The sequence below is a fragment of the Elaeis guineensis genome, chromosome 10, assembly GCF_000442705.2.
Source record: "Elaeis guineensis isolate ETL-2024a chromosome 10, EG11, whole genome shotgun sequence".
In the NCBI taxonomy this organism is placed as follows: Eukaryota; Viridiplantae; Streptophyta; class Magnoliopsida; order Arecales; family Arecaceae; genus Elaeis; species Elaeis guineensis.
The window spans coordinates 4,911,511-4,935,956 of NC_026002.2; the positions used below are offsets into that span (position 1 = coordinate 4,911,511).

The window sequence follows — 24,446 nt, forward strand, 5'->3', positions numbered from 1 at the left end:
CCTATCACGATCGCTTTGTTCCGGCCTTGGATCGTCTTGTTCAGGTCCTCCTCTTAGATCTAGTTTGTTTGTGCAGTTTATTTCCTTGTGCATAAAAGCTGGTTAGGGGTTCTGGCCCTTCTCCGTTTTCTAGAAGAAGAAACGACCGCGTCTTGCATTTTACTCTCCTTTCGTTACTAATCTTTCTCCGACTTACAAATAATGTTCCACAAAAAAAAAAAAAACTTACAAATAATGTTCGATGATTTTCCCTATAGGAAGCTCCCGTAACTCATATGGATCATTGCTTACCAAAAGACAAATTCATATGGATCATCATTCAGGAACTCATTTTCTCATGCATGACCTTCATCCAACTACTTTATCTCTATGGATTTGCCTCTCGAAAGCTCTTGGACTCGCAATCTGAGGTGGAGTATCTTTTTAAGTTGTATGCTTCCTTGTTGGTCTTGTAAGTGGAAACCATAATGCTTCTACTCAAGGGGTTTGTTTCCCATGTCGATCTCTTCATATGGCTAACATTTTCTTATATTTCTTCACCATCTTTAGCATATGATATTGGAAAAGTAGCAGGCATAAAATCTCAGCCTCATCTTTTTTTTTTTTTTTTCACTCCTATCTTACTTTTTTTTTTCTTTTCCTTTGATTGAATGGGAGGGTAGGGGCTGGCCAGCGCTATTAAGGGCCTGTTTGATAAATGGGCTGAAATTCTTTTTGAGTGATGAATTGGATTAATACAACTCTAAAATTATAGATCGGACCAGACCTATATTATAAATAGCCAAAAATATTTTCGAATGGAAGGTCTTGAACATCAGAGAGAAACAAAAGATCTTTTCAATGGAATTTTCAGCCCATTCATCTAAATAGAGTCTAAGAAGAAAGGTAATTATAATCTGAAGCCTTATTAACTGGACAATTAATTGATGTTCGTTTTCCTGGAGAGAAGTCCAACTCAGAGTTTATCATAGGTACTCATATTTCTTCTCTGAGAAACATGTAAACTGATATATTATCTCAATAAAAAGTGTTAGTTTTACCTTCAAAAGATAAATCGTGTTTTGTTCTATTAGAAAGGGCTGTGCACACCCATTCTATACATCATCCAGAAATAATAAACCAGAAAAAAGTCTACAAACAATAAAGAGCAAAAATAAGCTTATATGAAAATCCGAATGTACAGTCAGTTGCAAACGATGATGCAAGATTTACAGACAGAATGTATGAAACATTTGTTAGCAGCACTGACGTCAAAACTTGAGTTCTTCCGTCTGATCACCAACCATTGCATTTGATTGTATACTAGGGATGGGATTTCAAGCTGTTGGCTTCATAGCCCTTTCTTGATGTAGCAGAAATTCCTTTCAGATGGTATGAGCTAGTTCAGAAATATTAAGATTGGGCAAGAGCCTGCCATTGTACATCTTGTCCAGTAATTTTCGTGCCTCAGGTCTTCGGAGCATCCCTTTATTATTGGGCAAACCTGTCCCCAGACACACTGGGCATACCAGCTTTCCACGACCTACACCATCATAAGATACACGTGTCAAGTTCATCCTTGCATTATTAAAGGATCATATTAAACACCACAATGGCTTAATCATTGTTACTTATCAGTCATAGTGGCCAAGCTCACCAATCATATATGAATTATATGATCCAAATGAAGCAGGTAAGTTAAAATGTTGAATACCTTTGAGTAAATTAACAGTCCAAAACCTGAATGTTTGAATACATAGAATTCTACTTTACAGTTACAGAGATTCTACTTTCCACAGATGGGTACTAGATAGATACTCTATCTGTGTGGCAGATAAATAATATAAAAGAGACGCATACCCTTGACAAAAAGCCCTTCCACGGAAGCAAAACCAAAAGGATTCCATAGCCATTCAGATTTATCTAAGAAAACCTCAGAAATTTATCTTTTCTAACAGATGGATGCTTTGATGGATCATTCTTTGGTCTCCAATGCCAATCCATGTAGATAGGGTAAGACTCAGCATGATTTTGCAGTGATTCAGTAGAATGGAGCATCCTAACATTTGCTTTACAAAAATGATAATTAAATTCTCATAATAAAACATATTCTCAGCAGACCTCCAACCATTGGACGTTCAACTAAGGTTATTTTTAGAAGTATGATCACTGAGTGCACCCACCTTTCTTAGATCTATCTTCCTTGTTTACAAGATAGAAATAATAGCAGTGTTCCAACCAAAAGTAGGATCACATTTATCATTTTATATAAAGTTAATCTTGATCTTAATACACAGCTGTTCGTGCTGTCCCTCATGTTCAAGGCACATGCCCGGTACTATGAACTTAGATATGGTTAGCAATTTTCTATATCATTTTGGAGCCATGTAAACTAAGGTTTTGCATCCCGGTAGGACAGAGGGCGTCTCTACTGTCCTGTCCCATCCTATGCCTATGAGAACAGGTTCGAGACTCCAAAACCTATCCACATGGAGAGAGAAAAGCAAGAGGAAAGAAGGAAAGGAAGGAAATATGAAGAAAAAGAAAAAAAAGAAAGGAAAGAAGAAGAAAATGAAAAAAGAAAGGAAGGGAGAAGAAAAGGAAACAAAAAAAAGGAAACAAAAAGAAAAGAAAGAAAAAGAAAAGAAAGAAAGAAAGAAATGAAAGAAGAAGGGGAGAGAGACGGATGATATCTACTGGATGCATGACTGCTACTACGGTGGAATGGACAGAATAGCGGGGCATCCCATTCCATGGAGAAACCGGGATGCCTTCATCCCACGGGATAGAAAACCTTAATGTAAACAACAACTATTGGTATGTTCTATGAGGTTTGATGCATTAATGACCATAGAATTTTTCTTTTTTCCTTTCCTTTCTTCATGGCGATAGATGACCACTTGATGCTGGATAAACAACCAACATTTTTCCAAGTAATGTTGGCAGGATCAAGCTGAACAAATTGATGGATCTTTTCATCCTAACAATCAAAGGCAGGGCCTGATTTAATTGTTATATCTGATTGGCAGTTGTTCTTGCTGCAGGAGCTAGGGGATACCTACTGTCAGCCTGTTGGTCTCAGAAACTTGGGCTGAAAGGAAAGGATTATGCAAACCTGATGACCTAGGCCTTCATGATGTGATCCTTGGAAGAGACTCCCTCACACCCGCGAGCAGCCTACATGGGTTGAGCAGGTCTCTTGTAGGATTAGCACCTTAATTGAGGATTCTTAAAGCCTTATGTTGCCAGTTTACTCACTGGAGAATTGTGCATATCTCCAGGGAAGCAAATAGTGCGGCTCAGTGGGCTACAACCATGTGGCTGGAGGGTGGGTAACAACACGAATCGGATTGGACCATATTGCACTTTGACTTATCTGCCACAACGATTGAGCGGTTGTAAGTTGCAACTGTTGCTAGGCAAACCATTTCTCTTATTAACCGAAAAAGAAAAAGAAGAGGAAAATGCTGTAACACATGGAATAAATCATACCATAACAGTTCGGGCACTCAGTAAACTCATAAACATCTTTTGCCCGCTTTCTGTTGAGAGCTTTCCACTTACCTGTGCCACCACACATGTCACCTAAATCAAAGCAAGTGAACCGTATCATCAGAAAAAGTACTATAAGTGTGCCAAAAGCTACATTTCTCAAATCAAGTCCACTTCATTACATTTGGTATTCATTATTGAAATTACTATCAAATAATTGATACACTTTTTGGCTCTTTTCTGTGAAGATTAAAAGCTAATTGCAGCAACCTCTTGAACAATATTTATAATGTTTCATGTTCGTTTCCAGCCCAAGACTCAAGGACCCTTCACAAGGGCTTTAAACCTAGACCATCCAGAGTCTTATGATCTGTAGGATCTGATGCCTAGCAAGTAGGCATTTAACATTTCTAGTTATCAAAATATTGATTTGAAATTAAAAATTAGATGCTGGAGTATAAAAGTGAAGACATGCTTGATGGTCGAATCCTGTTTTTTATGCATAAGTATATCATGAATAAGATACTAGTCTTCTGATGCAATCACCTTGATGGATTTTTTCATATCCATCACATGAACATTCATGACTCATTGCCAGAAGACATCATTTCCTTACAACAAAATAATTGCTATTTCAATTCTTAATGATAAATAATATATGCAGGATCCCTTTCTAATATTATTTTTCCATATCTCTCTAAGAGCTTGCTTCTAAAATGCTAACCTAGGAGTCGATAAGCAGAACACTTATGTCACAATGGGCTCTGACATACAGAAGGGCTTACAGTCATTAGAAATAAATGAGCTGCTTACATGGGTCTTAACTAATTTGCTAGATAACTGAAACTAAATCAAACAGAATCCTGACAAAAATCATAAATAAGAAAGGGCAAAAAAATAAAGAGCAGGTTCCTTACATATTATAGTACCAGTGCCCCCACAATTCCGGCAAACAGTTTTTTCTTTCCCAGATGACCCATCCACCATGTCCAAGGCGATTCCATTAGGAGGACAAATAGAGAACACTGAAACATTGAATAATGCTAGATTTGCACACAAACATGCAAGACATTTACGCCTCGAAGGCACAAGGTGATTCCTCTGCATAAGAAAGTAGGGACATTTTTAATGCGAAAATTGTCTCAAAAGCTTTAGAATGATGCAGATCTGGCAAAGACATGTAACAGAAATGACATCTTCTAGCATCCCTAATATGAAGTGCTCATTTTGTTTGTATGAATTTGCTGTTTAATTGGTATTTGGCCCATAACACTTGCTTTTTCCTCCCTCGGTATAATCAGTGAAATTTAAATCAGAGCTGCATATATTTGAGTTCATGTTATATAATTTCCTCATAACATGTTAAGGTATGGCAACTGCATTCACCTAGTAATGAGATAATCTGTACGCTAGAAAGTTGCTCCATTCTCAGACTCAGACACTACATTTTAGAACTTCTAAAAGAAGTCGGTATGCCATAAGCCACCAAAAGTAGAGCACCGAAGATCCCATCAAAATTGTTTATACAATCACTTATGTTCCGTAACATTGATAACATAACTAATGCCAAATACACACTGCAGATAAATTGGAGGCATGAAGAAAGTAACTGGAAATTGACTAATGAAAACTCATTTCAAAAAGACAAGAAAATTCATAAATTTGGGCATGTTGTGTACAGAATAGTTAGATCCAGATGTACCCATTGCAAGTATTTTATGGTCAAGGTAAGTGATATAAATAAAAACAAGCAAAGCTGCAAGCATTTAAGTTAGCTCTTCAGAGTTTTTCCAGCCATATAGTATTACTAATAATGTACAGCAAATTTATAGAAAGTAACCAAATTCGATATAGAAAAGACAAATGTTTAAAAAAAAAAAAAAACATAATTAAATGTTCTCGTATTAGAAGCAGCATGATAATATCAAAGAATGATACACGATTTCCATCAATTCTCTGAGTGAAAAAATGCCATGTACACCATTTCTTGAAGCAATATAAGCTGAAAAAGTAAAAGGTAGTAATTCAATTACATCTTATAATTTTATTCCTCATTCAAGATATTGTATCTAAACATGTCAACAACTCTAGAACAGGAAAATCTAAGTTGTTTAAGTCTATAGTTAAGAAGTAGAAGAAGAAACAAAGGAGGTTTTCATGTTGAAAAGTAGCCACTCTTGAATATGGAAGGAAATAGCAGCTTGAATCATGTATTGTTGGTAATATGCAGATTGTATTCATTTTAATGGTCCTTTTTTAGATACTTTTTGAATATCTGAATTTAATCACAGAAAAAAATAAAGCATAAATGTTGCTAAACTGCTTTCAACTTCATGGTTGCAACAGCTAGTGGTGAAGCTCAGAAATGTCTAAGATTGGAGTATATATGGACAAGTTCATAGGACAAGTTTAGCGTTCCATGGTTGACTCTTCAACTGAAATTCTACATTAGCAATAAAGCTGAGCATATTGTTTGTTAAAGCTTCCATCAATAAATCTTCTTCTATATACTTGGAACACTTTATGTACTTGACTGACTAGAGGGATGATTACTTTTAGGTCAAACTATGTACAATACCCTTCAACTTCTCTTTTTCTTCTATTAGATATGATTACATGGAAATAATTCTGCTACCCAAACTTCTTCATCCAGGTAAAAGAATCCGCTTCAGAAAACGTATGATGAGTTGAATATTTGTCAAACACTTGGGAATATGTCAAATTGTAGCTTCTAAAGATTGGTGAAGAGTTGGACCTTTTAAGGATGAAGTTAACCCACCACAATGATACTAGAAGTGGGTTTTGCTGTTTCTGGAACTTGATAAAAGATATAGGTATGAAAGTAACTTTGAAATGTCAAATTTCTTGTATCCTTGAGCTAATTTTGGAGTTTGGATGCTTATCTTGAAGAATTTTAATAAATAATATATTTAAACATTTCCAGTTATATGATATAAAAATTAATATATTTATAACAAATAATATCGCTAAACATCTTTCTCCTGTTGCTTCTTTTCTGATTGCCAGTTTTTATTTTTTTGAGCAAAAGGTAGGGAACCCACCCAGAGTAACTTAGCCAAGTTGAAGTACTTGGGGATGGACCATCCATGACTTGAATCTGGAACCTTCTCCACATCAAGAGTGGCTGTGATGACTACAGCATTGGCTTTCATTTTTTTAGTGTGTAAGTTCAGTTGAACTTTTTGGTGCTGAAGAGTCGGATAGATGTAACTGCTTTAGTTCTAACAAGCATTTAGAATGTTCACCGAAGTCTGTATGTTTAAAGGGTTGATTTTCTAGTTGAAATAATCACACATGCATGTTTCAAAAAGATTTTTGATGGTATTTGTCGCCCCTGGTTGAGATGTGTCCAGTCCGAACATTACCTTCTCTTGAATCAGCATTTCTGTATATGTAGTTTATGTGCATAACAAAGTCATCACAAAAAAGGGTGTTGAAAACAAAATGTTTGCTACATTGTAAGTAATATTTCTAAAGAAAGACGATCCTTAAGATGAAGTAAATGGTCCAATATAGTTACTGATATACCTCAATATAAGTATGATTGATTTGTTATGTATAAGATTTAAAATGATGGAAGCAAAGTCAATCGACCGCCAAGAACTCTAGCATACCTGTGAATTGACATGACTATAAAGCTAAAGTGATCAAGGAGAAATACACGATGATTGGAGAAAGACATTTAGGTTGCGTTTGGTAGTTGGCAATCTATCCAAATTGCTGGTATTTTAATGTGGCTATCTAGATTGCCACATTTGACATGCTTTTTGGATTGGTAATCCATATTGCCTTGGCAATCCAGATTATCTCCCATGAGGTAATCTGGATTACCAAGGGGACGGATGACTATTCAAATTACCACTACTTTGGTAATTTGTAATAATGTTTCGGGACGAAACTGCCCTCCTCCCCTCCCCCTCCTCCCCGTGCGGTGCCACCCGTCGCTCGCCCATGCCTCCTCCCCAACCCAGCCTCCTGCGATCGCGCCGCCCGCCGCTGCTCTGCGCTCTCGACCACTCCTCTGGCGGTAGGGCTACCTCCTACACTGCCTTCATGGCCCTTGCCGTCATCCTTCCCACCACCACCTCCCTCTCCATCCGTCCCCTGCCCTCCACTGCCGCGATCCCCTTGTACCAGCTGGTCCAGCTCCCAGAGTCGGGCCTCGCTACCATCTCTTTCCTGACCCTTGCCGCCTTCTTCCGTCGACACAGCCTCCGGTGGGGTGGGTGAGGGCGGTGGGGCAGGTGGGTGAGGGTGGTGATAGAGGCGGTCGCGGGGGGCGTGGGATGCGGGTTCGCCGGGGGACCGGGGAGCGGTGCCCAAGGCGCGACGGCCTGGGGGTGGTGCCGGACAGCCGGGGGTGGGGGGAGAGGGGAGGGGGGTTCAGAGTGTAGTGTGCAGGGGAAGGAGAAGGAAGGAGAAAAAATTAAATAAAAATAATAATAATAATAATAAGTATTAAAAAATAATATTTTTTTCATATAATAATTTTTATTATTAAAAAATTTAAATAAATAGTTTAAAATGCTAAACTAATAATTTGATTTAAGGATATTTTGAAAATTTGATGTTACATTTTCAGTAATCTAATTGTCATACCAAACATGTCAATCAAAATTCTCAATAATTTTACTGCAACATTACCTGCATGTACTAAACATAGTAATTAATATTACTGGCAATCTATCCTGATTGCAGGTAATCCGGATTAAGATTGCTTGGCAATGCACCAAACACAACCTTAATACTTTTGGCGAATGGATTTATATGGTAGTCACGAAATCCAACATTGCATTTGTGATCGGCATAGCTAGCTGATCCACAAAATCATCTAATGCTATACATCTTGATCCAGCCTTGTGCTATACATGGTACCCTATGAATTCTTCGGAATGTAGAATCTTCAAAATGAAAAAAGCATGCTAAACACATTAAATTGATGCTAAGATGCCATTTGAATGGCTCTCTAGTTCAAAACTTACTACAGTTGCTTGCTGCACATTTATGAGTACGTATATGGATAGCTAAAGCGATGCAGTTGCTAGATATATTGCCAAATGTAAGTATTTTGTTGTAGCTCACCCCACAGGTGACTTGATGTAGTTGAAGTTTCTCATCATAGTAATTAGTTCTTTAACAGAACCAGGGATCCTGCAACAGTACAATTATTTTAACTTGGCTCCTTGTATTGCTCTCTACTCATAATGGTACGCCTCCTAGGAATCTTCTTATATAAATACATGCAGGAGCCAGCTCCTTGGGACATGATTCTCTAAGAGGCCAGCCACCGCTCTCTAAGGATTCAGATTTCAGAGAGTGCAGTAATTTCTCTTAACATAGTACTGATTAGGCCTGCAGTGTTCACTTAGAATCTGATTTTAAAGAGATTTTGCAGGAAGCTTTAATTTTGGACTCTGTACAATATATCACATTCTTAGCCTTTATGTGACTTTTGTCTGAATCACAAATTTCAATCTTGTTTGTGATAGTGGTCATCATCATGTACATTTAGTACATTTAAGATTGCTAGTCAGAGTCCCAAATAATATTAAATATGCCACGAAGCAAGTAAATCTAACATGATGACAAGTAAATAGAAACTTTTGTTTGCACATGACAGGGTACTGGTCAAAAAACCAACCAAATTTGATCCTAGTGCATATTAACCCATTAACTAGCTTTCACTTTCAAATATATAACATGCTACAAGAATATTACTTAATGTAGCATCTCAAATAAGAAAATGTCACCTTAGGAAGCCCAGGTTCATCACCCATTAGTTGAAGAAAAAAAAAAAATATAATCGTAACTGATTATCCAACCCTAGAGTCGCTTTCCAATATCTAAATTAGATTCATGCATCAATCAAAGATGACCACTGATTGCTATTTCTCCTGCTAATCATAAATTTGTTTTTGCAAGAAAGGAGAAATACTTCAACCAAATTTTGCATATTTCAGAAGTATGTATGCAAATGCATATATAGTAGTATTTTCAAATGAGACAGACACAGAGAAAAAGCAAATAAAAATAACTTGAAAAACAGCCATTGTTAAGGAATTTGAAAAGCACAATAAATACATCACAATCAACCTTCAGGTTTTCTGTGTTTGATGAACACTCAGAGTTGCTCTGCTTCCTGTTGTCATCTTCCAAATTGGAGCTGTTACAATGTCCAGCTGATACTGATTTGGTTAGCATTAGTGCATCAACAGCATAAAGCACATCAGACCAATTAAAGATTGTTTTGCTAACATAGTTATCACTATAAGAAATGTATGGAAAAAAGCTATTCAAGGAAGAAATAAACAAAATATTTCAGGAGAGTTGATGAAATCAAAAAAAAGAAAGACCATACCAAGTAGTCTTAAATATTTGAATGCTAAGGAGACATCCAGAAATTATAGATTATTTGATAGAAATTCAGGAGGCATCTTAATACAAGGACTTTGCAAAACCCACTAACTTTCAAGTTCTAGATATGCATTAACAAACACTAGCAGATAACAGACACCCTTGAACCAATAAGAATAAAAACAACCTCAATGCCTTAAATTGTGGTTAGTAATAAATCTCCAATTTAGAAGAATACTAAGTTTTGATCATTTTAGTATATTATTAAGAAGTACTAGGAAGAGTCCTCTGATTTATATTTGCAGTTTTCATATGAAAAATATTTGGTAGCCATCAAAGATAAAAATTTCCAAATTATAGTGTTTAAACTACCACATGCATAATAATAGAAGCAAAAGCACTTACAGATGTAACTATGATCCAACTACCTGTATTCCAAGCATTTAGAATTAACATTTGATACCATCCTTATATTTAGCTTCTACCTCAAGGCACATTAGTTTTAAAGGCTTTTTTAAAACTTTCCCATCAATTTTACCTAGGCAACAATATGTCCTTCTCTCCTCTTTCTCAATTCTTCAATATAAACCCAAGGACCTTATCAAGGCTTAATTGCACATTCACATACCAACTTATCAAATTCTCCATCACTTCAAATTTATGGTCATGACTTCTATTCTACCTAAGTTATATTAGCTCCTTCTATCCTTTTTTAACCATCTAACATACATCCAAGGTCATGGCCTCGTTAAGAGCAACGAAGATCTCCACTACTCATGCACCGACCAGTTAAGTCCTCTTAACCCAGGCAATTGAACCCATCTCTCCCATCAAACGAGGCCTTGAGTGGCATTGGCCAAGACTCAATCAGCGAAGAATGGTTGATTGTGCAAAGAATGCTATATGCAAGACGTTTCACAAACAAAAGGCCCACTTTTAAGCATATGGAAGAATCAACTGGATGCATCTCAATCCACCAACTGCACAACGAAGGTGAAGTTCTCCTTGTTGATTCATTATTTGTATCTTATCATAGAAAACTTTTCATTCATGAGGTTGCAAAGAAGGTGCGACAAAACTTCCGATAGGGGAACCAAAAGAAACTATAAAAAAACCAAAAAAGAAAAAGAAGAAAATCATTTAAGAACTCTTGGGAAAGCCAGTGAGCACAGAAACCACAAAAAATCCGGAAGGACAAGAAACTACTCGTACATTGGAACGGTCAGGACCCATCTCTCCTTAGAATAAGCTACACAAAATCAAATTCCTTGCGGCTAAAAAAAAAAAAAGAAAAACCGGTGGTAGCGAAGAGTAACGAACTAACCTCTACTTCTGGAGCTGCTTCTACCGTTGGGCGTGCGGCGAGAAAAGGCGGGAGGGAGTGCTGACGAGAGGAAGACGGGGCAACTGCTGCCCATCTCTACTCTCTCTCTCTCTCTCTCTCTGTCTTCTGGAAACCGGCCACAAGGAGGTTGCGGGTCGCGACTTCATCCAAAATCTACGAGATATTCCGAACCCATCGTATTAGCTTTTTTCCACCAAACAGCAGCATCGTTTGCTTACGCTCTAGCACGCCGGCACGTGTCCAAGATAAGACTTGGATTTGAGAAAGAAGAGTATCCAATATTTCGCTAGGTTGGCAACTTGTCCGACAAAGTGTTATGCCCAGGCCTTGCTAAATTAATGTTCTTTCGGCTCCATTTCATCTACGTCTGGAGGATCCTGCCAAGAGGCCCAACAAATAAACTGTGATGAGAAGCACATTAGCTTCAAATAGCATAGCTGGCAAGAGTAATTTTTTATATATCATATGTGTTGTACAAAAAACACATCATTTTATTTGATTAGATCATGTAACCATCATTTTTAAATATACATTTAATACTCATAATTTTATTTTTTTATTTAAAATTTTGAATAACAAAAATACTCTTTATCTTTTGAAGAAATTATGACATCCCGTGGTCATATTATGACATCCTCTAATCAAATTATGACTTCTTGTTTATAATTTGATCAAAAGATGTCATAAAAAAGAGAGAGATATTTTTATCATTTAAAAATTTTATAAATTTTTAATAATGAAAATACTTCTCTCTTCGTAATTTTTGAAAAAAATTATAATTTTCTATATATAAAAAATCATAATTTGATCACAAGATATCATAATATGACCATAAGATATCATAATTTTTTCGGAACACGAGAGACATTTTTGTCGTTCAGAAAGTAACACTCATGGAACCAGAGTTGCTTCCATGAGATAATTTTCTCCATTCAAATTTACTAAATAAAAGGGCAAAGAAGGACAAGGCAGAGGCATGAATATTTTCTCTGAAGTAGACTCCGAGAGAAGAAATTTCAAACTGGTGCATACTCAACACAATCAGAACTACTCACACATCACGTTGCGCCCCAATGTAGTGCGAAGGTTTCACATAACAAAACCTTAAGAGATATTCACAAAATTCTACGTTCTTCTCATCACTCCTTCAGAATTAAGCTAAGCAAAGTATCCTACAAAAATGAGGGCAAAAAACAAAAAAAAACGAAAAAAAAACACTAAGGAAAGTACTAGTAGATTTGTACGTCCAAGAATGTCAGCTTGGAAACGTATTATTACAGCAAATGGCCTCAAAGCAGTGATGCAGCTCCACCTCTCTGGAGTAGGTTAGCAGATTAGGAACATAATGGATTTCCTTTTTTATTTTACTGCCTGCCCAAGCCCCCCACCCCCCAAAAAAACAAAGAAAAGAAGCAAATAGGTTCTCCTGCAGCGGTAAATTTTAAAAGGCGTCTTGACTTAAAATACAGAGCTACACGATAAGATTGCATTCTGTTTAGGTGACCCGCAGGATTTTAAAAAAACATATAACATAGCTTACATCCATAGTCTCAGTAAAGCTACATTTCCTTGTGTACATCATCAGTCGGTCTTTCCATAGAAATTACCTCGGTCACACTCACTCAACACAATACAGCGGGTAGGAGGGCATCATGCCTTTTAACTATTATATGCAACGCAAAGATGTTCCGGGAAACAAAACCAACCAAAGGATGCAAGTTCACTGGGCAGCAGCGACCAGAGCAGAACGAGCATTTGTGAATGTAGAGATGAGCGATCCAAGCTGTAATTTATCATTGCATGCAAAACTTAATCTATACCTGAAACCAAATACAGTATAAATAGTTAAACAATAGGGAACAACCATCAACATTGTCGCATTAGCTAAAGGAATAAGAAAGTAATACTCCTGAACTAAATGCAGTTTCTGAAACTCATAGAGAATGCCAAACATTAAAACTTCAGATTCTAATGTCCAGGAAGCACAGATATTCCCTTTCTTTTGGTCCTAGATGGTAAAAATGCTTCACACAACCAACAACAAGTCAAACTGAAAGGCTTGGTGCGCTTCTTGAGTACTAAGCTAGTTACCTTGATTGCCGCACTTAAAAGTTGTGACTTTTTTATGCAGTGTTCTACCATCCATGTATGAACCTATGGGAATTCGCAAGACAAACCAGGATTGGCCGTTGCTATAAGTTAATTGACAAGATTTCCAAGTAAACCTTTTCAAACATAACTACCTTCAGTTCATCAAGAGAAGCAGTTATTTGAAATATATTCATATAAATATTTGGCTTTAGATTTAGCAGTTACTTCCTGTGCACAAATTTCATGTACTGGCTATTTGGGAAATGATGCGATCTTTAATTGAAACTGATATAAGGAATTATTACTGCATTACAAGTTTTAATAAGGTAATCTCAAGAAGCTTATGGATACCAACAGAAATATCAGTAAAAAAGAATGTACCAGCGTAGGAGAAGATGGGCACCATGATTAAACTTAAAATATAAAAGCAAAAGAAAGAAGTGTGTATTCATGCATCTACGGCGTACCCCTTGTATCTATATACAGAGATATCCCCCTTGTCTTGCTGACTGGAGGTTGGAGTGTAGATTTTCTAAATTATCTTTAGAAGAGAGATAGAGCACTGCACTTATCTTTGTATTCAGCTTCTTAATCTGAATTTGATTAATATCTCTAGCTCCTCTTTATGGTTTTACAGTTAAGTTGCAGAGACATTTGTGATAAGCTAAAATAACATTTTGACATCAGGTTAAAATGAACAAGATTGGTTTTCCCTCATTGAATTGATTGTAATCCACAATACAATATCCAACTTCGAAAAAATCATGAAGCAAATATGAAGACATACAAGAACTATGAGTATCTAGAACAAAAGCCAGTCCTTTTTCTTTTGGTGTAATCAGGGTAATGCATGCAAATTCTTTCAAGATGCTTGATCATCAACATCCGCATTTATGCATGTAGCCAGGTGCACAGCTTTTCATAGGGTTCACCAAATCAATGGACCACATGCAGATTGGTATCACTTACCTGAAACTTTGCAGGTCCTTTTTTTTTGGCCTTCGCCCATAAAAACTTCTCTTATTGGTAAGTAGTAAAAACTCTTCTTAATTGTGACTATTGTAACAACATCATCAGTTGAACCACAAAAATTTTCCAAGGATTTCTGGAATGAAACATGGACCTATTAAACCAAGTGGTTAAGCATGGATCTTATATGTTGGACATAACCTGACTTGACTTATTTAAAAAATGATTCCATCAAAAAAAAAAAAGATTAATTCCTAATCTGATCAAGCATTAGACCTAATCTAATCCGTTGACCATATCAGTCAGTGCTGGGTACAAATCCTACAAAAAACAAATTGAAGTCACAAATGGCTCAATCAAGATTTGTGACCTGATTGAGACCACTTGCGACCTCACACCTTATGACGAGAAGGTGTGAAGGACACAAATGCAGGAGTAATATAATGTTAACCACGAAACTGATAAACTTAACTCAGATAAAGGAGGTACATACTCAATATCAGCCAAATCGTTGATTAGCTTAACTCGAACATCTGATGGCATTTGGATCTTGAAAACAAACCTGAGCAAAATTCATGGAATGTGGTTTAGAAAGCACAACAAAAGAAAGGGTAAGGTGAAAAGGAAAAAAAGGACCTCAAGCATGTTTCAACTTACATTGTAACTTCCCTCACAATATCAACCAAGGCCAGTCCTTTCTTCATTTTAATATCAGATATATCTAAAGAAGTTAAGAAGGCAGATCCTGTATGGAATAATAAGTCTCAAATCACAAAATAGTAGTTCATGTCCTAGGATACATCTAAAACTGGCTGTATATGATTCATTAAGTAGCCAATAGGCTATCTGCTCAATGTCTTTTGGCATTGGGTTTCCAGTGCAGAGGTAGACAGCTTCTTCTGTTACATGCTGAGAAGCCATATGTGTTGACTGTCCACATTTAAGGAGATAAAGTACCTCATTGTTAAATTCAGGGAAAAAAAGGATAACATTTGTAGAAAAGCTAAACATATCAGAAACAAAATTGAAAGCTAATCCAACAACAAATATAAATATTCAATCCAGATATTTTGGTAGACAATCATAGAATAAGTAACACATGCAGTTCTTTCAATGAGATAGGTGACCAAATAAATATGAATTACTTGTAGTCCCAACTCCCAAGAATTCTTTCATCATAGAAACAAAGTCCCAACTTCCGAGAACTCTTTCATCATAGAAATAAACTTAATCATTATCTCCCCTCAGTGTAACACTTATCCCTGGAGGCTTTGGAAATTTGGGAAGATTTACAGTAAAAGAACTTTAAACTTTTCTTTTGCATCATGTGCCTACAGATGTACATGTTAATGATTGTAAAAGCAACTTCATGCTTCTGAATGCAAGTTGCAGTCATTATTACCAAAATTCATTAAACCAATAAGCATAATGTTAAGCCTCATATCATCTACATCTTGGCTCTAATTTATTTTCTTATCATGGCACATTTGTCATACTTCATTACTCCCAATCAGATCTTCTAAAACCTTTGCCTGTTTGAGACCAATCCGGGTTTCCTAGATGGTAAGCTGTTGCTACTCCCTGGTTTCCCTGCCCATCCACCCTCCACCTCCAATGTATGAGAGCATCAGCTGCGAAGTCACATTGAGATCTGAAGCATTGTGAGTCTAGGTTATAAAATTAATGGCATGCATGCAAACTTGCTTTGATGTATGCACTCCCATTATCAAAGTTCTATATTTCACATAATGATTTTTGACAATATAATGTACAAAGTAAGCCTTTTGTTACATGACCATCTTATAAAATGTCACATAGAGGTCAAGAAAAAGATTAATAACATTTCAGCCAAAGTTCTAAATACCATAGAATGGGACCATCCTGGTTTTTTAATGGAACAAGATGCCCCATATACCAAAACTCAGGATGGTGGAGCTTTGTCCTGTCCCAGTCCAGTTCCTAACACATCCCATCACGAATCTTGGGACAGTTGGACATGCTGCTGTCCCACTGGAATTTAAAACCTTGATTTCAGCACTCATATGTGATGAAAACAATGGTAAGCCTAGATGCGAAACAAAGTATGGATAAACATGTGTTAACATATGATGCAAAGGAGTTGAGTTCGATTCTGCACAAAAGTTTTTTCTAAATTTTTGTATAACGTGGCTTTTTTATATATTTACTAACAAAATCCATTTCAGTAACTTGCTGGAACATGGTACAAAACCATGCCCATGGTCCCCATTTCACATATCAAAGTTTGGTTAACTGATAAATTTGAGCATGTGACCTCAGAAATCCAAAGAATGAAAAATAGTTAATATCTAAGACTGATTTTAATTACTTGAGAATCAGCAAGCTCGTAATTTTCTTTTTCCTGATGGGACAAGGATGGTTCCACTTAAGATTCCGTGTAATAATAAGGTCAAACTAGTAGAAAGGAGGGTGACAGAAGGCCACATTCTTAGCCTCTATAAATTAAATTCCCTAATTAAACCAGGCTTTTAGAGAAAGTTTCCTTTTGTTTCCTATCCAATGAGGGACCTTTGATGTTGGCATACTATGAAGAGTCCAACATCCATAAAATATGTCCTTTCACCTAAGATCTTACGGGAGGGCAACTTTATTGTCTTCAACTTTTGCATAAATGTGGCCTGTATGTTGTGCCTTCTGAAACCATTTAATCCCAGCACTCTGCCTATTTCTAGCTTCCTCTCTGACAGGGGCATATTGTTGTCAAGACCACTTTACCTTTTCTTGTTGAAATTGTGGATAACATAAAGGTCATTTTCATTTCTTTCAAGGATCTGGAGAATTTTCTATTACAAGTTTTGATATGTTTGTTCAGCACTTTAAACTTTGATGCAAATTCCTCTATGGCTACGCCTTCACTAGAAGCCGCTTCACCAGTTTGACATTCTGACTAAAATGCTAGATGTGTGCCATTGTTGGGAAAAAAATGCAGAGAGCTTCTGATAAATTAATTGATATCAATAAAAAGAAAGAATGGTCTACACAGGTTGGTGAAGACCACCCAACATCTGTTTGTTCAGCACTTTAAACTCTGATGCAAATTCCTCTATGGCTATGCCTTCACTAAAAGCCCCTTCACCAGTTTGACATTCTGACCAAAATGCTAGTTGTGTGCCATAGCTGGGAAAAACTGCAGAGGACTTCTGATAAAATAATTGATTTCAAATGAAAAGCAAGAATGGTCTACAAGACAGGTTGGTGAAGACCACTTAACATCCATTCAGGAAATTAATTAGAATAATCTTGGCCAATAAGGTTTTTCTCCAGTCTAAGACAGCAGATAGTTAATACTGCTATACACCAATCAAACATAACGTACAAATATTAGTCTGGTCAAATAAACAAGAACATGTTGATAAGCTCCCTCAGAAATTGGAAGACTTGTAAAAAAGTCAAACTGGGAATTTTACGTATAAACTTTGTCATGCAAGGAAAATTAGGTGAAGTTTGTAATGTAAAATGCCAAGTCAACCATGAAAAGGTAACTAGAAGAAAGCATTGTCAATACTTGGAACTAAAGGAGAATGACCTGCAGTATGTTCAGAGCCTTTCTCATGTCACCGTTGCTCAGCCGTACCAGGGCAGTTAAGCCACTCTCAACCACATCAAGCCTAGAAGGACATGACCATAAGTTACCAATTTATAATCAGCTGAAGTTTAATAAGTTGGTAGCATGTTAGCAACTGAAAATCATATACTACTTAATGCAGTTGACAATTGCTGCTATAATTTTAGATTTTATCCGAAAAATATAAGAAGGGGCAAACAGATTTTACAAAATAGAGTGGTAGATTTTGGGAAAGTTGACTGACTTATTTGTTGAAAGCATCTCTTATGCAGATGTGGTCAGAACTTCATACAAATATGTACATAAAACTGAATTTTCATTAAAGTTCCTCTGACAGACTATGCTCATAGATTCTAGAACAAGTTATTTTCCAGAATCTCTCATTGAACATTCATTATTGCATCACTGTTAAGTGCATCATCATCAATTTCAGATAGTTAAAAACATCGCAGTTAAGAATGTACCAAAATAAAACTGTATTTCCTAATAGTGTCATTAAAAGGATATTGTCAAACCATGAAAAACATGATTAGCTACTGTGTGAAAAAAATGTAAATTGTCCATTGGATAGGTGGTCAAGGAAATTCAAAATAGTGCAATGTTATACAAAATACCAAACTATGAAAGAAACGTACAATTTCAAAATGAGATGCAGCATGGTACAACACCTTATGAAACTTATTTCATGTCAAATTTCTACAGTAAATCAAAATAAAAAGAGAAGCTGACCCTTCAGCCTTTATCACATATTCAAGTCGTTCTCTGATATGAGAAGCATCAAGCGGAGCAAACCGAAACCGAGTGCATCTTGACTGTAATGCTGGAATAATTTTGTTGACATGATTACAGATAAGTGCAAACCTAGTGCTCTTTGTATGTTTCTCAATCACTGCACAAAAAGATAAATCACATGAATAAAGATCATGAGAATACATAAACCTGTGAATACATAGAAAAGCAAACGGTTGTACACGCAGACCTCTGCGTAATGCAAACTGTGCATCCTTAGTCATAGCATCTGCCTCATCCAGCAGGACCAACTTCACAGAAGACTTTGCACTGCATAAAACATAAATAGTTGACTAGGTATTGCAGCATCCACAAGGTAACCAATGATAAAGTCAAACATCTGCATGTGTGTGTACATACATACGTGTACACTGTATATACATTATAGTCTGTGTTTGCAGACATATATGTACATGTGTTACTTTTCAAAAAGCCAGATATTGAACAACCATGCCCCATAAATGATGACAGGATCCTGCAGCTGTCACAAGCTCATCAGAACAAAATTTACGTCATCACATGATATTCATCTTATATGATTTGGAGGGTAAAGTATCTTTACTCCCACAACCACACGTTTCCGATCCTAGGGACCGCACCCTGCCACATGCTATGTCCATATTTTGCCACCAAAATGGAAAATTGGTTAGCATATACTTTTGTCAAGCAGTTGCTCCCAATAAACACTATTCTATCTATCCAGTGCTAGCTTTGTAAATCCTAATTTGCTAATACATTCTTACAGAGTTGTCATCTTCTATCTACAAACACATATGCAAAGGAAATAAAATGAGAAAATACGTGAGACATTAAGATCTTCTTTGGTTAGACCTTACCCTTGCCTGACATTTCCACTACAATCTGAGCTTCTCTCTCTACTAAGGTCCTCTTCAGTCATCATTAGACATGACAAAAAAGTTACTATTTTCAATCCATTACTTCTTTCGATCTCAGTGAACTCATCTACTTCCTCCGATGTACCCATTTGTAACTTTGGCATTCACAATTTTCCAAAATTCCACCAAAACAACATTAACTTTGATTAGTTTGATACAATCATCTTTGCAGTTGCACATAGTCAAAAGCACACCAATCAAATCGAATCTGCATAGCAATTACTGCCTGGAATATTTCTGCTCAGGAATCTAATACATGACAAAGCTAGTATGAGCAATCGATCCAAGATATCAGCTTTACATGTACTATTTGTTACATATCATCATAGTTCTGCTAACCATCAACTCTTTAACCTTCTGAGCTTTCCTCCAAATTCCAAACAATTATCATGGACCTGTGAATCAATCTACAAGTATCTTTGATGTGTTTCAATTGTTAACATGGTTGGTGGGAAATCAATTAAAATTTTGTGTCTAAAATCCCAAAATGAACTTTACACTCCGCAAAGGTAGTATACCTATGTGACCTGATCTTACAAAATTCATTGCGAAGATTTCCATGGAAACCTCAAAAATTTTTCTCCTGCAAGGGAACAATAACAACAAATTAAGAATTATATGATACTGGTAGCATCTTTACTATGTTATAACATTTGTTTTCTTTTTGTGACAAGTGGTCTTAGCACATGCTCTCAAACACCTCCCCCACCACCACCACTAAGAGAGAGAGGGAGAGGGAGAGAAATCAAGTTGGATTTCTTACATTGAAATATGTAGAGGGCATCTACATCAAATGTGCATGTAACCAAGGAATAAATGCTGCATCCTGATGCCTTGCCACCTAGCACTAGCATGGCATGTGCCCATGTACCAATGCTTAGCATACACTAGCCCACTGTAGGCATGCAGTCAATTTCACTGGCATGAAAGGGCAAGGGAGATACACATATTTTGGGTTTCTAAAATCAAGACAATCAACAGCTTCTTCATAATGCTTATAGATGTAGCTATTAGAAAAAACAGAAAAGAACTAAAACCAAGAAAAAATATCCTACAATCATAACTAAAGATATGTACGGCTGTATTGATTATTAACAGGTACTATCTAAGGTATTATGGCACGGTATTACACCTTAACAGAACATTACCACCAAGAAAAATGCTTGAATATCAATGTGTTATGTCATAAATTACTAAGTGATACCTCAATGACACTAATGACATCATACACTATTAACATTTCTGAAAACCAACCTGAAAAAATGTCATGTGCTTTTCTTAATAGATTTATATTGTTTTGAGGAGAAGATTTTGAATGGAAGTCACTCCTCCCCAAAATCACTAATTTCCAAGCTGGAGTCATGCTCAAGAGGATGAATTTGGTTATCAACTTTAATCTTGAATATATAAATGTGCATGTGTGGACATATCATTCTATTAACCTTAACAAGGAAACTGCCATAGTCCAATTGTGGAAAAGGAAAAGAAAAAGAATGATATAGGTTGAAAATTGCTTATACCAAGTCCAGAGCAAGGATTCAATGTGGATCCTGCTAAATTTTGCAAAAAGGCATCAAATGGGCACTAGGTTACTCCATTGTTCTTTGGAACAAAAAACAAAGTTTCATTTCCCTCTCCCATGGACTAATGAGAAAAACAGAAGATAAAAAAGGCTTCTGAGGATGTTTGGTACTAAAACAAGTCATGCTAAACTGTGCCAAACTGGCACAGTTCAAATATAGAAAGCACAAGGCAGCTCCCTAGGCTTGCAGGGCACTTAGGCACACACCTCTGCCACGTGCCAGTCTTGCCCTATCATGGTAAATGCCGAACAGCACAGACCAGCATATGCTGACCCGGATCCCGGCCTGTATATGGGCCGTGTAAGATGAAGTCTATTGTCTAGGCTTTAACACATCAAGCCTCACACAAAAAATTTATTATAACTAAAGAAGGTAAAAGTTCTTTATCACTTTCTGGATACTTGCATGAAGCAAATAAAACATTCTTATGTAGGATTTGCATCCTTTGAAATTTTATGTTTTCTATTCGGAACACATGCTAGGTAGAAATATATCAAAGCTTGATTCATAAGACATTGAGTTTGTACTATGCAAAAAATTTTGTAGTTAAATCTCCACTTCTTTGCTTTAGTTTAATGAAATCATTTATACATGTAATATACGATCCACGAATGCAATGGACGGATAATCGTTTTGCTTCAAATCATCAAGATGCTTAATGTAACATGCAATCAAGTTTTGTCTCTTGCTTTCCAATTTTCAAAAGGCTGACCCACACCTCACTTGCATTCTCTAATTAAATTAAGGCACTTATTCTGACATGTCAATGCAAGCTTGAACTAGCTTTATTTCTTTGGAGCAGGATAATGTCAAGAACATTTAAAAAGAGAAGACTAATATGGAAATGACTCTACCGAAGACGTGTGATGTAGAGATCACCTGATGGCCTGATCCTTACCATTAGAAGCTTAGGAAGATAATAAATTTCATAAAGTGTTTCCCTTCCCTCCAATTGTGCCCCTAGTGTATTGTTGCTTCCTTGCCCAAAGAGTTTGTAGATAGGATTTCAGTGTGAAATTGCCAAAAACTTACATCAGTTGAAACTGCCAAAAAGAAAGTTTATAGGCATTGCTGAATCACATTGCCCCATAATGTTATACCTAATAGATGTAACAAGGCTTGTTGGTTAAGATATGAATGGGAGAATCAGACACACATACATGGAGAGAGAGAGAGAGAGGGGGGGGTGCGCACATGCACATACACAAGCATAAGGTTGAGCTTCAAGTAAAATACAAAATAATTTCATTTAGATCTTACTTTAGTCACAATTGCTAACCTAGTAATGCTAATCTCATTTATGCACCTAAAATTTAAAGTTACATTCATAAAACTTGACTTTCACATGGTAATACTTGTTACTACAGCCAATATTTCTCTCATAAGATTTAAGAACCTCGACAAACTTCATAATCCATTCCATTTTAACCTCAACCATACAACAAAAGTGATCTCCAATCCAAGGTTTAAAACAAATCTTCCTGCATTGTATAGCCTGTAAAATGGTATGTGCCGTGCTGTACCGCCCCATATTAGCAAATTAATGAGTAAATACAAGGCTGTACCACAGTACACATCACGCAGGTACATGACTGCTGTGCCCCCTATGCTGTAGCATATCAAACCTTTCTCCTATCACAACCATCACTCCTCCAACTCAAAATCAGAAAGAGGAGTTTATCCATCACTGAGCTAAGTGCATATCCCGTGGTGCCTTAAGGATGCACTAATACCCTTCCCCCTTATCCAAAAATGTTCATGTCCTTTGTAATACACAACATCGACCCTGCAAGTTATAGCTTTCTTATTGTCTACTCCATTTTCCTTTTATCGCAATGTCTCCCAATATTTGTCAGACCCTACATATTTTGAACCGATAAATGTCTATCCTTCAAGCATTCGGATCACCAAAACCCAAAAGAACTTTTAAATAAACCCTGTACTTTTGCATATTCAACTACTAGAAATAATAGATGTCAATTCAGCATAAACAAGACAAAATTATAAAGACAACTTCTCTGAAACAAAACCTCGTACTACATTTTAGCGAAGAGCATATAATCTAATAAATATCAGCAAGAATAGAAATTGATCCCAATTCTTTTTACCCAAAGGAGAGGCTCCGTGCACTGGCGAAATCTTGGATCTGCTGTCGAACGACATCAATCCCCCTATCGTCAGATGCATTGAGCTCCAAAATCATGTTGTGGTACTGCGCCCCATACAGCTTCCGTGCCACTGCCAGAATCGTCGACGTCTTCCCGGTCCCCGGCGGCCCATAAAGAAGCAAATGGGGCAGCCTGTTCTCGTTCGTCAGCCGATCAACTTCCAACCAACAAAATCCAACTTTTAACCACAAATCGAACCCAGCAAGAAGGAAAAGAGATCACAAGGAGAAGATAGGTGGAGGAGAGGGAGGGAGACGAGGTTTACTGGTGTCGACGATGTCGCGATGGGCGGCGACGTCGGCGAGGGACTGGGGACGGTACTTCTCGACCCACGGGGCGGACTTGCCGTCGGAGCCGAGGGCAGCCTTGCCCTTATTGGGCCTTGCCAGGGGCGCGTCGCCGTCGATCTCCATTGGAGCGGTCGCCTCCACCATCTCTGCTGAAACCCTTCTCTCCCTCGCCCTAGCGCTCTATTCTCCCGTTTCGTGTTTACAGCAGTCGCGGCTATGGCGCCAAAAATCCCGAGTTGGGGTTTTGGCTGGACGACGTCTAGGGTGCTGAAGGGCCGCGCAGATAAGCCCACCGGTAAGGCTGGCAATTTCAAACACGACGCGCGGACACAACACGCGACACGGCACGACATTTCGGTATTAATGTTGGGTTTATGTAGATTCACGTCGAAATCTTATCATTCCATTTATGAATTTCGTATCGAACGAAAAAATATATAATTTTATAATTTTTTATAAAATCAATAATTATTTTTATTATTTTATTAAAAATATTAAAATAAAATTAAACAAAAATAACAGCCTCCACGTATAGCCATCAAATTCAATTCTCTCTCTCATTTTAAAAATATATATTTTATGTAAAATAAATCATTCATGTTAAATATGTGGTATGAACATATTAATTCGATATGATATATTGAATAATTATATAAAATAGATAATATATTTAATAAATAGATTTGTACATGTGTTAAAAAATTCTAACACATTTATTAATCATGTCGTATTCGTATATTTTATAATCATATTCATATCGATATAATTACGACATGCGAACATGAATTGCCATCTCTATCCATCGATGGTGTATTGGACTCTGACCTTTAGATGCCAACATACTTCCAAGATCATCTATCATGAT

The 24,446-nt window shown here is 36.8% G+C and overlaps 2 protein-coding genes across 3 annotated transcripts; both read right to left on the bottom strand.

Moving 5' to 3' along the window:
* Positions 1 to 1,141: 1,141 nt before the first annotated feature.
* On the bottom strand, positions 1,142 to 11,329 carry LOC140852094 (protein PHOTOSYSTEM I ASSEMBLY 2, chloroplastic-like). Of its 2 annotated transcripts, none has more exons than XM_073244884.1 (5): positions 11,171 to 11,329; positions 9,586 to 9,671; positions 4,389 to 4,572; positions 3,472 to 3,564; positions 1,142 to 1,522 (listed from the first exon to the last, which is right to left on the bottom strand). In XM_073244884.1, the coding sequence occupies exons 1-5, from the start codon at positions 11,262 to 11,264 to the stop codon at positions 1,365 to 1,367; spliced, it is 615 nt and encodes a 204-aa protein (XP_073100985.1). In that variant the 5' UTR covers positions 11,265 to 11,329; the 3' UTR covers positions 1,142 to 1,364. The 2 variants fall into 2 exon arrangements, with proteins under 2 accessions (XP_073100985.1, XP_073100983.1); XM_073244882.1 differs by having other exon boundaries at positions 9,586 to 9,677.
* A 1,374-nt stretch (positions 11,330 to 12,703) lies between these two features.
* On the bottom strand, positions 12,704 to 23,854 carry LOC105053122 (replication factor C subunit 3). Its single transcript, XM_010934166.3, has 9 exons — positions 23,557 to 23,854; positions 23,232 to 23,448; positions 18,835 to 18,914; positions 18,585 to 18,744; positions 17,817 to 17,898; positions 15,052 to 15,181; positions 14,909 to 14,972; positions 14,745 to 14,813; positions 12,704 to 13,011 (listed from the first exon to the last, which is right to left on the bottom strand). Exons 1-9 carry the CDS (start codon positions 23,723 to 23,725, stop codon positions 12,912 to 12,914), a joined length of 1,071 nt encoding a protein of 356 aa, XP_010932468.1. The 5' UTR covers positions 23,726 to 23,854; the 3' UTR covers positions 12,704 to 12,911.
* Between the last annotated feature and the right edge of the window lie 592 nt (positions 23,855 to 24,446).